At 42.1% G+C, this 13,333-nt stretch overlaps 1 protein-coding gene across 6 annotated transcripts in view; it reads right to left on the reverse strand.

The window, feature by feature from the left end:
* Window positions 1-3,217: 3,217 nt before the first annotated feature.
* The window catches only part of arhgap28 (Rho GTPase activating protein 28), a 33,499-nt gene continuing 23,383 nt past the window's right edge, over window positions 3,218-13,333 (reverse strand). For 3 of the 6 annotated variants that reach the window (XM_085418064.1, XM_085418063.1, XM_085418066.1), the window contains 9 exons: window positions 9,097-9,188; window positions 8,259-8,336; window positions 7,029-7,182; window positions 6,863-6,945; window positions 4,593-4,802; window positions 4,399-4,521; window positions 4,021-4,148; window positions 3,827-3,864; window positions 3,218-3,744 (listed from right to left, as the gene is read on the reverse strand). In XM_085418064.1, coding sequence (XP_085274190.1) covers window positions 3,662-3,744; window positions 3,827-3,864; window positions 4,021-4,148; window positions 4,399-4,521; window positions 4,593-4,802; window positions 6,863-6,945; window positions 7,029-7,182; window positions 8,259-8,336; window positions 9,097-9,188 — 989 coding nt within the window. In that variant the 3' untranslated portion in view covers window positions 3,218-3,661. Of the gene's footprint in view, window positions 3,745-3,826; window positions 3,865-4,020; window positions 4,149-4,315; window positions 4,522-4,592; window positions 4,803-6,862; window positions 6,946-7,028; window positions 7,183-8,258; window positions 8,337-9,096; window positions 9,189-13,333 lie in introns of those variants that run through there. The other 3 variants (XM_085418065.1, XR_014913233.1, XR_014913234.1) reach the window with 3 other exon arrangements.

The following is a 13,333-nucleotide window of genomic DNA, read 5'->3' on the forward strand; positions in this document are numbered from 1 at the left end:
TGAGAGTTTTCCCATCTTTCTCATATGCAGAGCATTCAGAGCACAATGCATCTCATGAGAATATTGGAACAATAAAGACTCAATAAAGACTAACTCTGCCATTGCCGGTCCCAAGCCCAAGATGAGAAAGGAGGAGGGTTGGGCGTGGGGCTAGCAACCCCACCCTGTAAAAACTCCAACTGCTACGGAAACAGCAAGTGAATCTCATTATCGGCTAACGGTGATTTGGGTGACTGTAACAACTGGCGGGGCATCACGTTGCTGTCGGTACCCGGGAAAGTGTTTTGCCTCGCTCTTTTGAATCGGCTACGACACGCAGTGAACGAACGATTGCGAGAAGAGCAGGCTGGGTTTCGGAGTGGCCGGTCATGCGTCGAGCAAATCTTCACCCTCGCATGATCATTGAACAAACATTGGAATACCAAAGGAAGATTTCTATTAATTTCATTGACTTCAAGAAGGCTTTTGACAGCGTCCGCCGGCCGACTCTATGGGCTATCCTACGCCACTATGAAGTCCCTCAGCAGTTTGTAGATGCCTTTCGTTGTCTCTACTCCAACTCCCGTTGCAGCGTCCGGACGGATGACGGCTGCACAGATTTCTTGGCGTCCGACAAGGATGCGTGCTATCCCCTTTCCTCTTCCTGTTGGTAATTGACTTCATCATGCGACGATCAGTTGACCAAGCTGGCATCGGTGTGCCCTGGCACGAAGCGCGTAATCTCACTGACTTGGACTTCGCAGATGACATCTCCCTGCTGGGCTCGACTCAGGAAGACCTCCAAAGGTTGACCGCGGCCCTGCAGAGGGAGGCGACGAAAGTTGGATTAAGAATCAGCGCCAAAAAAACCAAGGTACTCCGAGTTGGCTATGCACGTGCCCGCATTCCTGTCATGATCAACCAACAACGTGCTGAAGAGGTGGAGAATTTTACATATCTTGGCAGCATCATCTCGAATGACGGGGTCTCTGATCGGGATGTCGACCCCAGAGTAGGGAAAGGCAGTTGGTGTCCTGCGAAGACTCCAACCTATTTGGAACTCGACCTCCCTGAATGTAAGGGTCGAGATCAGACTACTGAACTCTATCGTCTTCCCTACTGCACTTTACGCTAGTGAAACCTGGCGCTCAACAAGTGCAATTATTCAACACCTGAACGTGCTTCAACAACGTGGCCTGCAGCGAATCCTGAGAATTTCCTACCGGGACCGAATAACAAATGAGGAGGTCCTACGAAGAGCAGGCACCCGCCCATTAGCCGATGTTGTTGCAGAAAGGCGCTTCCGCTTTGCGGGCCATATTTTACGCCTACCGCCTCATCGCCCAGCTAAGATTGCCATGACATGGCGTCCACGCACTGGCAAGTGAAAGCAAGGCCGACCAAAGACCACATGGCGTCGAACATTCATGGACGATCTGAGAACTGTCGACGAAGCTGAAGCAGTCGCTGCTGACCGACATCGATGGAGATCACTAGCTGCCCGATGCGCCGCCCGGCGTAGGAGGAACTAAGTCTAAGTAGTAAAGACCTCTGGCCACTGACAATGATGCTTTGGTGAATCTGTGTTAGACTGTAATACTGTATCGTTTATACTGGTTGAACTCTAGCCACCTTAATATTGGCTTGGACAGCAGGTCCTCTAAAGGCCTAATGAATGTTGCTGTTACACTCGAATGTTTTAAATGGTGAAGAATTTGAAGGAACTAGACTTTTAGCAAGCCCATCATATCTAGTTCTGGTTTGGTGATCGATGCTGCCTCTCGATTTTCTACAAGTGCTGTGATACTACAAAATGCTTCCAGATGAGATGTGTGAGATTATCACTATGGTAACATCTCTGACACCATGGTTACATGGCATGTGATTTTTTTTTTTTTATGCTGCTGACTTACCCGGCTTAGATAACTCAGCTATATCCTACCCCTGCTGCTGTCTCACACACACACACACACACACACACACACACACACACACACACACACACACACACACTCTAACAGAGAGAGAGAGATTAATCAGAGAAAAAAGTCCTCTGGCCTCTAAGCTAATGACCTCTGGCTTGTGATCATAGCTCCAGCTTGGACATTTCATAACACTGACATTCCCCTCAGCATTGTGGAGTATGAGGACCTCTCTTCAGTGCACCTTGAAGCAACTGTTGTTGTGAATTGTTGCTTTAAAAATAAACCGGCATGAAGTGAGCTGCATTGAATGTGATCATCACCTTTACTTGTTTTTTTCTCACAGTCAGTATAAAACACAGACTTTGCTTCCAGGTCACAAAAATAAACCCAATGCGTTCTTTGGTTTTGAGGTTTTCACCTTGTTGTAAACACTCAGTTTTCTCCATCTCCATTTCATGAAGCTGTGCCTTGATTGTAGACCTCCTTGAGATTGTTCTGGACTTGGTTAGATGTTGTGAAGGAAATCTTAACCAAGAAAAGATTTTTGCAGTCATCCACGTTAGCCTCCTTTCATGGTCTTCAAGGCACCAGATTATGGATTCTCCACAGTTTTTGCTGTCGCTCTGATTTGAGATTTTCAGCCGATGATGATGATGATAAGAAGGCCTATGGCCAGCCTAAAAAGGCCCATACCTGTACCATAAGTCTATCTTGCATCATAGGCTGCAATTCAGTGACTAAATTTAGTAATCACATTTGACCAGCTCTACAGCATATCTTGTACACTTGATTGAAGAGGAGAACAGAGCTGTTGACTGATAACCACTTGATGGTGGCAGGGCAAGAGGATGCCAGTGTATGTATATACTAATATTACAATGTTGGGCCTATACTAAATTATTTTGTGATAGAGGTTTCTACTTGAAAGGTCTAAAGCGATAAAAAACAAATGAGGAGTAAAACGCTGTTTTAAGTCAGTTTAAGTCATGCAGTAAGAAATTAAAAGAGATGAATGCATGTAGTTCTGAGAATCTTTAAGCTCACAGCAACTGGGTTAGTAACCTCGATGACTAGGTTGAGCCCACAAACCACGGTGGTAATTTGAACCTAGTGTTTGCTCTGATTTCAGTGATACATTATGTATCATTATATACTGTATGGTCTGCTTATTATTCACATTAAATTATTTGATGTTATTGGTGTATCCTCTATTTTCATACATTGTTCTCTACATTCATCTCTGTTGCTTTCCAGATAAACAGAGAGAAGACTTCATCTTTAATTACACACATTGACCAGCAGGTGGAGACAGCTTGCCATCAGTACATATTCAAGTTTTAATATGAGCATCATTAATAAACACATTTGTTCTGATGTACAGAAACAACAGCAGTAAATAAAGACCGGAGCAGGAGAAGATGTAACTAATCTGCCAGGACAAACCAAATTCAGAAAGATAAAAAAAAAAACAGACTGAACAATTGTTCGATAAAGGACAATGTTACTGTGATGTCATGCCAACAGCTGCTGTATGCACAAAGGAAGTGGTTCATGATAAAGGGAAGTTTGGATCCACTTGTGGGAGAGATTGTCACAAATGTGATGAGGCTGGTGCCAGTGTTTTTGTGACAGCAAAAAACACGAGCTGAGACGTGGAGTGAGGGCAATGAGACAGGTGGTAGTGCATGTGTCGACCGGTGGGGAGGCATTAATGAGAGAGGTGGTGAGACACTTGAAACAGGTTCTGAGACAGGTTGTCAGGGTTTAATTAGCCAATCACAGTGGGGATTAACTCTGTAAACATCCAACAGAACACAGTCAGGATGAAGACGACGCTCACCTGAGAGACAGGCAGAGAGACAGCTTTAATATTTAACATCCAGTCCGTCAGGTGTTTATCATGATGTTATAATGTGACTCACAGATGTTTCCTCCAACTTCATACAGATGTTGAACTGGACTGATCAGAGAAAAACAAAGACAGAAGGAGAAAGACAGGGATGGTAAATAAAAGTCAGATTTTCCTTCAGTGTGGGAACAGGTGGGGACCATAGGTATGGATCCTCACAGAAGTCGGATAAATGTGCATCTATGTGTGAGAGAGAGATTTTGTCACCTGTTCTCACACTCGAAGCGGGACGTTATGTCCTTGGCTGTTGTCTGTTCCTCAAGTTGTATCACCATGGAAATCTTGGTGTGTAGAGGAGCATGAACTCTGATCACACCTTCACACAGCTCTGTGATCTGCAGAGACACAAACAGACAGCACGCTGAACCCGGACTCTGCCCCGCATGCCTGTGGTCTTTGACTAACCTTGTTTTTGCCTTAGTTGATTCTGGACTCCATCTCCTTTGGTCCTGACCTGTATCAAACCTGATTTCTCTCTCTTCTTATCTGTTCTCTGTCTCACCTTGTTTTGGTGCCCATCTCATGCAGTTCTTGGTCTTTCCAGGTCCTAGTCTCTGTCTTCCTTGGCCCTGGTCTCTGTCTCACCTGATCTCTTTCATTCTTGTCATTCTTCTTCCTCAAAAGTCTACTGGTCCAGCTCAGGCCAAGCTGTTTCTGAATGGACACCTGGTTCATCTGTCTCACCTGAGACAGTAGAAACTTGGGGACCTATCAAAGAGAACGAGAAGTCATCGGGGGTTAGGGGCACCGAGACAGTGCAGGTGTGTCCTGAAACCTACGGTCCAAATCAAGTCCTGGTGAATGATCATCAACCGGATCAGCTGAGCTCCACCCACTGCCTCCTCCATCTCATCTCGTTTAGCAATTGAGCGCTTGTTTCCATGGTGACGACGGAACAGGTTGGGTGCCATCACCATGGACACATTCCACAGAGACATACGGTTCTGATCCTGATGAGAGACCACCATACGGAGGAAGACCAGCAGAGCCTGGAACCACAAAAAACAGGTTTTCTTGTAACCATGTGCGATTTCTAAAAAAAAAAAAGTCTGTCATGGTCCTGGGTTGGTGACCCAGTGTTTTAGGTTTTGTACTTTTCTTTTTGATTTCATCAGGGTTCATGACTATTAGGGTTTGGTTTCTGTTTTTTATTTCTAGATCTCTAGTTCTTCTGGGTTTGTGATTTCTAGGTCTTCATGTTTATTCTCTTGTTCCCCAGTCAGTCATGTCTCCTGTCTAGGCCCTGTCCTTATGTTCCCTCTGTACTGTGTCAGTATTATTGGGATGTTAAGCTCGTGTCTCTGAGTCCGTGTCTGTGTGTGCGTGGTGCATTTCCTGTTTTATTTTGATAGTCTGTCTCCTACCCCAGTGTATCTAGTTTTGCCTTCCTTCATCGCATCATGTCTGATTTGTCCCAGCTGTGTTTCTTCCTGTTTCCTAATCCTCTCGTGATCCTACCTGTGTATTTTAGTCCTCAGCCTACCCTTGCTTGTTGTTGGATGGTTAACTTAACCTACTCTCTCTTTGTACTGTGTTTTCTCCCGTCATGTTTCAAGCCGTGTTTCCTAGTATCTAGTTTTCAGTGTCAGTTTAGTTTAGGTTTACGTTAGGGGTTTTGTTTTGTTTTGTGAAGTTCTCTTCTTTGATGAGTTGTTTTTCTGTGAGTACTGCACATTGGTCCAGAATGCAATGATTTACAAATCTCATAAATCCATAATGTATTCATAATAGAAAACCATAACAATCGCTTTAGCTCTGCAGTGATTCACTAGAAAATTGGCAACGTCCCTCAGCATCCATTGACGCTGCACAGTTGACTATGGAATATTTAGTAGCAGTATTAATTTTGTTGACTAATTTTTATTATATTTTTCATCAAACTTTTTTTCTAGCAAAAACAAGACAATAACTGAATAAAAATGAATGAAAGGCATCGAAACGTTCGTCCACGAATAAAAACGAGATGAAAATGTTTCTTCTGAGACAAGGCAGGAAGTGAGCCAGAAGTAATAATCTTGTGCAGTAAGGTTAGACATGCACAATTGATCTGCCGCTGACAAACAGGGATAGAGACAGGGGTTCAGCTAACACCTATGCACCCTGTTTCTCATGAAAATGTGACAAAATGTCAATGTTTTGGAGGAAGAGAATTGTGGACATATGGAGACATGTAGAGCAACTCTCACTTGTACCAACACAATGACACCTTAAAATCTGGTGACCTAAATCAACTTCAGATTTAGTCTACCATAATCTAAAGATATATACTCAACTAAAGCAAGACAAAAACAAAAATTAGGTGGCTAAATCTGGACTAAAACTAAATTATATTTTAGTGAAAAGACTAGGGATATACCTAATCTAAATCTGCTGTTTTTTATGTAAATTTTATGACTGGGCTTGTGGGCACAGGTGGCATCTGATCATGGTACCATGCTAGAATTCACTGACCTCTTGAGAGCCTTTTTCTTCAACAAGTGTTTGTAGAAGCAGTCTGCATGCATAGGTGCTTGACTTTATTCACCTATGACCAAGGAAGTGATTGGAACACCTGAACTCAATGATTCGATGAGTGAGTGAATACTTTTGGCAATATAGTGTGTGTCTGTGTTTGTGTGTGTAGGTTTGGATAGCGTGGGGGACCTCTCGCATCTGCGGGCGGTCTATCTGTCAAGCTCAGGTCTTCTACATGAGGCCTGGGAGCTTGAGGGCCCTGTGCATTTTCTTAGCTGTTCGTAGGACTGCACTCATCTGGACAGAGATCTCCAATGTTGTTCCTGGGATCTGCTGGAGTCACTCACCTAGCTGATCGTCTGTCTGTCTGTCGATAAATGAAGGTTAAGTGAAGACTTAAATGAGTTTACAAGAGTATATTTTAATGATATTAAATTTTCTGTAAAACTAAAAGATTCCCTATAACGTGCTGTCCCATGCTCTTTTAGGCTGTGACATATGTATACTGTGTGTTTACTGCCCTCTTTCTGCTTCTCACTGTTTGCCCAATTCTCTCTCATTTGTGTGTGTAGACAATGTCTGGGTGAAGCTTTACTCTCAGAATTTCTCTGTTGGCTTCTGGAAGAAGCAACGTCAGCAGCTGCAGGGCCTGAACCTGATGGAGCTCAGAGGGGATACCTGCAGGGACACACAGAAACACTTCATGTAATGCAAACACATTTAAATGATGAAAATGTGTGTTTGTATGTGTGCACACATACTCAGTACAGAGTGGTAGGTGGACAGGTGTGTGTGTGTCAGCAGAGGGGTTGGCAGCTCTCTGATGAAAAGCTTCAACAGACTGGAAGCGTCCACCTGTCTCAGCGCAGACCAGTCAAATCCCTCATAGCACCTGTCTAATTCTCTACGAAGGCACTGCAAGCAAACAGAGAGACAGCAGGGAGAAAGATACAGACAGAGAATCAGACAAAAACAGGTAGGTATTACACACAGAGAGACATAGATACACACAGGCAGACATACTCAGTTTTCCAGAATGCAAAAAGTCATTTTAAAGTGTGTCAGGGTGTGTGTCCATCTTTTGTGAGGACCAATGTTGAGTTTAGACAATCTCAAAATCTAGAAACAAACACCACTTAGCTGCTGTCTTGACCTTAGTACTATGCTATGTTAAAGCATCATCTAAAGAGAAAAACAACTTGATGTAGAAAATAACCATTCGTTTGTTACCTAAAAACTAGGACTAGTGTTGGGTTGGCTTTCGGGTTAGAGCTAGGTTAAGGTTCATGGTTGAGGATCTGGGAATGTTGACCTTGCTTTGCCCATGATGATGCACCTCCAGTCATCCAACATCCTAACTATGAAGGCAGGGAACCTATGCACTGTTCAAATGTTGATTGGTTGACAAATGTGACGGAACAGGGAAGGGAGTGACAGGCAGTTCACTGCGAATGAAAGAGATGTGGAAAGATAACCAAAGATAAAAATTACAGACTGGCTGCAGTGGTAATCTTTCACACTCGGTTTCACTTCAGCTTGTTGTGTGTTATAACTTTGCTCTTCAAATGGATAATGGATAGTAGCCCACAGACTGGTTGTACCACATGTTTTTGACACTCCCTTCAACCAACAACAGATGCTTTTTGCAGGTAGACTTTCAGTGCATGACGTGCCTCATGAATGGTATAGTGTGCCAAAGTTGAACGTTTCTGCAGGTCACGCACCTCCCCATTTTTGTTACATGGTGTGTTGTGTCGCTGCACCACAGCTGGCTCGCCAGCTTTTACCACAGTTTTTAATAATATAATAGTACAGTACTTCTGATTTCCACTTCTCCTCCTACTCCACTGCTGATGTGGCACTATTGTTGAGTGGCAACAGCTATTCTGTATGGAAACAAACAGCTGTGTGTGTGTGTGTGTGTGTGTGTGTGTGTGTGTGTGTGTGTGTGTGTGTGTGTGTGTGTGTGTGTGTGTGTGTGTGTGTGTTACCTTGACTCTAGCAGCTGATGCTGGTACTCTGAGAATCCCCTCAGTCAACAGGCCTGTTTGCTCTAAGATACACAACAACTGCATGCATACACACACATAAAGGAAGGTGTGACTGGTTACTGTTGTTTGTTTATTTTCACTAAATTTCTAAACAAGATGTAAACAAAGGTAAACTAACTTTGCTAGCTGTTAGTTAAACAACTACTTTAGGTCACCAAGATCATATGCTAATGGGCTCATACTTATACAGCACTTATCTACTCTGAGCACTGTTTACTATAAGCATTAAACATTTTACATCATGCACGTAAATAATAATGGATTGGATTTATATAGCGCTTTTCAAGGCACCCAAAGCGCTTTACAATGCCACTATTCATTCACTCTCACATTCATACACTGGTGGAGGCAGCTATGGTTGTAGCCACAGCTGCCCTGGGGCAGACTGACAGAAGCGAGGCTGCCATATCGCGCCATCGGCCCCTCTGGCCAGCACCAGTAGGCAAGTAGGGTAAAGTGTCTTGCCCAAGGACACAACGACCAGGACAGAGAGCCCAGGGATCGAACCGGCGACCTTCCGGTTACAGATACGCTTCCCAACCCCCTGAGCCACGGTCGCCCGTAAAGAGATGCTTCAGCTTGGGGTTCAATATTTGCTTACTTGAAGAATCGAACTACTGACCAAACAGTAACCCACTTTTGCTCATGAATTTCCCAAAGACACATAAGATTATGATTGTGCCTTAAACTATAGTATCATAAGTTTTAGAGTAATGAAGCCAGCAATCTATCCCCTGTCTGAAACTTGATTAGACATAGAGAAGGACACGTTCTTCACCTTCTGGAACACGACAGGAACTTTGACCCCAGGAAACTTCTTCCTGTCTTTCTCCAACAGCGTGTTCAGAGGAACGCCAAACACACCACTGTCTAATGGACAGGAAGACACAAACAATCATACAGTGAGTGTTCTGAGAGACAATTTATACATCCTTTAGTACAGGGTTTTACTAATGGGGCTTTTTCAGCAGCAAAATAGTTTCAGGTCTGCCCTTATCGCTTATCCCATCCAGTCCCAAGTTAACTGTGTTAGAGCCAACGGCAGTTTGGCTCTTTCGGTCCCATGGTGGGCAAACCACACCCACGGTGAGCAATCCCACTGTGGGTTGCCCATTGAAAACCATGACAATCAGGGGACCTCTTGGGATCAAACTACTGTGGGGCCTTAATGGGCTAACCCAAAAGAGGACCAGTATGGGTTTTCCTATGGTAAACCCACAATGGGCTGCCCGCGTTTTTTGGGGCCCAAAAGGCTAAACTGCTATGGGCTAGCCCAACATGGGTTTACTGTGAACACTTACTCATAAGGTAGCTGCAAAGGGCAAAACTGTTGTGGGTTCTGGATGATTATCAAAATTATTATGCATAAACAGTTAAACCGTTGTAATGCGACACAGTGCTATGAAAGTGTTTGAGTCTTCTGGATTTCTTCTGTGTTTTTGCATATAGTCACATTTGCAGGTTTCAGCTCAAACTAATTTTAATCCAAACCTACCTGGTCCTGTTTAAAAACATAATAACAACATAGTGAACCTTCCTGGGAGTGAGTGGCCTACCAGAATTAGTCCAAGTGCAATCAATCACTCATCCAGAAGGTCACAAAAAACAAAACAGAACAAGATCTACAGAAACGCAGGCCTCACTTGCCTCAGTTAAGATGCGCGTTCATGATTCACCAATAAGAAAGATCAGGTAGAACGCATCTATGGAAAAGTTCTAAGATGAAAATAACTGCTGACCAAAAACAATACAAAGGCTTGTCTCAAATTTGCCACATCTTGATGATCTCCAAAAAATTTGAGAAAATATCTGAGAAAAGTTAAAGTCTTTGTGTTTGTGTAACATAGCATTTCACAAAGAGAACATCATACCAAGAATAAAAAACAGAATAAACATTTCATCCACAGAGGCGAAAAAAATCATGAGCAGTTATGACAAATTTTGGATTGCAGTTCTTGCTGCCAAGAATTGCAGAACCAGTCAATCTTATATATACTTGAGTTATCTTTGTCTAATAATGAAAACTGTTTGATGATCTGAAACAAATGTGTGACAAACAGGAAAAAAAATACTAAATGAGGAAGGAGGTGATACTAGTAGTTGAAACGGGGCAGTGGTTGAACGAAAACGATATAGCTGGACAATCTTGAATTTACTTCCTAATGTTGAAGCACGACATGATCTCCCATCTTGTGGTGCTCTGGGGTATTAAAATGCATACCTTATTGGTTTAGTGGTAGTGCCGGGTGGAAGGCAAAGTACTGATCTTTATAAAGGTGTTAAGGACATCTCACATTAAGAAGTCTTTGTGTTTATCAGAAATTGGTCTTTGGTTTTGTTGGTTTATTCTGAGTTTTCCTGTTTTTGAGATTTTTTTTAAAAGTTTGTCTTCATTGTTAATTTTACATTTTTAATTACTATAGTAGAGATTATCTTAATCTCCGTAATATCTGCTTGTTTGTTTCTCTTTAGTCATTTCCTGCTACCTTGCTTCCTGTTTTACTTTGAAAGTCATTTAACTCATGTCTTCTGTTTAGGTTTACCTCCTTTTGTATCAGTGCAGTTTATTCATTTCAGCTGTTTCTTGTTTTCCAGATGTGTCCATCCAACCTGATTCAATACTGGAATAAGCAGTTTTTAAGGTTTTGTGTTCCAAGTATTAATTAATGTTTAAATAACTTAATAATTACAGAACACTGTTATAAATATTTTTTATGATCCAGCAGTGAGGACAGTGTTTTTAATCGTTCTCCATTAAACCGTTCTGCTGGAGGTTTCTTTCTGTTAAAACAGAGTTTTTCCTTCCCGCTGTCACTAAAATGCTTGCTCATACCAGGTCATGTGATTGTTGGGCTTTTCTCTGTATGTATTATTGTACGGTCTACCTTAGAAAATAAAGTGCCTTGACTGTTCTTGTAATTTGGCACTGTATAAATAAAACTGAATTGAATTGAAACTGAAACAGTGTTTCCTGAAAAGCCTCTCTTGTTTAGTGGGAAATAGATTTCATCAAAGTAGATGTCTTTTTGAAAGTGCTGTAATTAGGTTTAAGAATACAGTTCACCCACTTTTATCATCTTCAATAGCCTGTACCAAAAGAGAGCAGAGCAGGTACCTGAAGGCTACTCAAACAGAGGTCTATTATCTTGTTAATTGTTTTAACTTTCACTATGCACAACTCTGGATACTGTAGCTCCTGTGAAAAAGAGAGCCTCAAATCAGAAGTACTTGACTCCCTGGTATAATTCTCAAACACGTACCCTAAAGTAGATACCTCTTAAGCTGGAGAGGAAATGGCGAGTCACAAATTTAGAAGATCAGATTTAGAAGATCATCATTTAGCCTGGAGAAATAGTTTGTTGCTTTATAAAAAAAAAAGCCCTCTGTAAAGCTAGAAGATCTTACTATTCATCACTGATTGAAGAAAATAAGAACAACCCCAGGTTTCTCTTCAGCACTGTAGCCAGGCTGACAAACAGTCAGAGCTCGGTTGAGCCAACCATCCCTTTAACGTTAACTAGTAATGACTTCATGAACTTCTTCACAAATAACATTTTAACCATTAGAGAAAAAATTACTCATGATCATCTCACAGATGTAACAACATGTACCGCTGCTTTCAGTACCATTTAGTCTTTTTCTCCTATTGATCTTTCTGAGTTAATTTCAGTAATGTCTTCCTCCAAACTATCTCTAATAATCGCTATGTGGCATCCCTTGACCCATCTAATTATAGGCCAATCTCCAACGTTCCTTTTATCTCGTAAATTCTTGAAAGAGTAGTTGTCAAACAGCTAACTGATCATCTGCAGAGGAAGATTCTTTATTTGTCATATGCATGGTTATACAGATATAACACGCAGTGAAATGTGACCTGACACGCTCTTCGACTCTGCAAAAAGGAGAGACACAACTTTATGGCTTATTTGAAGAGTTTCAGTTTATAAGGTTAGACCCAGTTCCAGCCTTTGAGTGCTTGACTGTCTTTCAACAGTTTGAGCCAGTGTCTTATTCTGCTTTAAAAGACATAATTGATCATCTCAAAATCTCTGGTTCCCCGCACGATATTCGTCCTTCTCGTTTCTTTAAGGAATCTTTACATATTATTGGTCCTTGTATCTTACTTCTGCTGAATGCATCATTGTCATCAGGTTGTGTACCGTCTGTCTTTAAGCATGCTGTTGTGCAACCTATTATGAAAAAGAAAAATCTTGACCCTAATGCTCTCACTAACTACAGGCGGATCTCCAAACTCCCTTTTATTTCCAAAATATTGGAAACGGTAGTTCTAAACAACTTCAGGCCTTTTTAGATGCAAATGGTATTAATGAAAAGTTTCAGTCTGGTTTGAAACGTCGCCACAGCACAGAGACAGCCTTACTTAGAGTTTTTAATGATCTTCTTTTAACGGTTGACTCTGGCTATTCCGTGGTTTTAGTTTTACTTGACTTGACTGCTGCTTTTGACATGGTTAACCACAACATTCTTCTATCAAGACTGGAACATGTTGTTGGTCTCAAAGGTATACGGTTTAAATCCTACCTCTCAGAGAGGTCGTTCTCTGTTGCTATAGGGCAACACTCCTCGGCTTCTGCCCCTATTTATTGTGGTGTGCCTCAAGGGTCCGTGCTCGGTCCTGCTCTTTGTACATGTTGCCGTTGGGATTAATTTCTTAAAAATATAACATCTCCTTTCATTGTTATGCCGATGATATCCAGATTTATTCACCTTTGAAATCAGATGTGTCTGCTTCTTTGCAACCTCTGTTCAACTGTTTGCATGAAGTTAAAATTTGGTTATCACATAATTTTCATACACTGAACGAGAATAAGACCGAAATCGTAGTTTTTGATGGTCACACTCTGCCCTTGGCCCTCTTGCTAGCCATCTCTCGCTCACTGTAAGGAACCTTGGAGTGTTCCTGGATGGCTCTTTTAAACTTGAGAAACGGGTCTCTACTGTGGTAAAAAACAGCTTTTACCAGTTGCGTCAGATATTCAAAGCAAAGCCGTTCC

This window comes from Rhamphochromis longiceps, linkage group LG9 (genome assembly GCF_057381845.1).
Source record: "Rhamphochromis longiceps isolate RC_006_pf linkage group LG9, R_longiceps_female_GT1.1, whole genome shotgun sequence".
NCBI classification, from domain to species: domain Eukaryota; kingdom Metazoa; phylum Chordata; class Actinopteri; order Cichliformes; family Cichlidae; genus Rhamphochromis; species Rhamphochromis longiceps.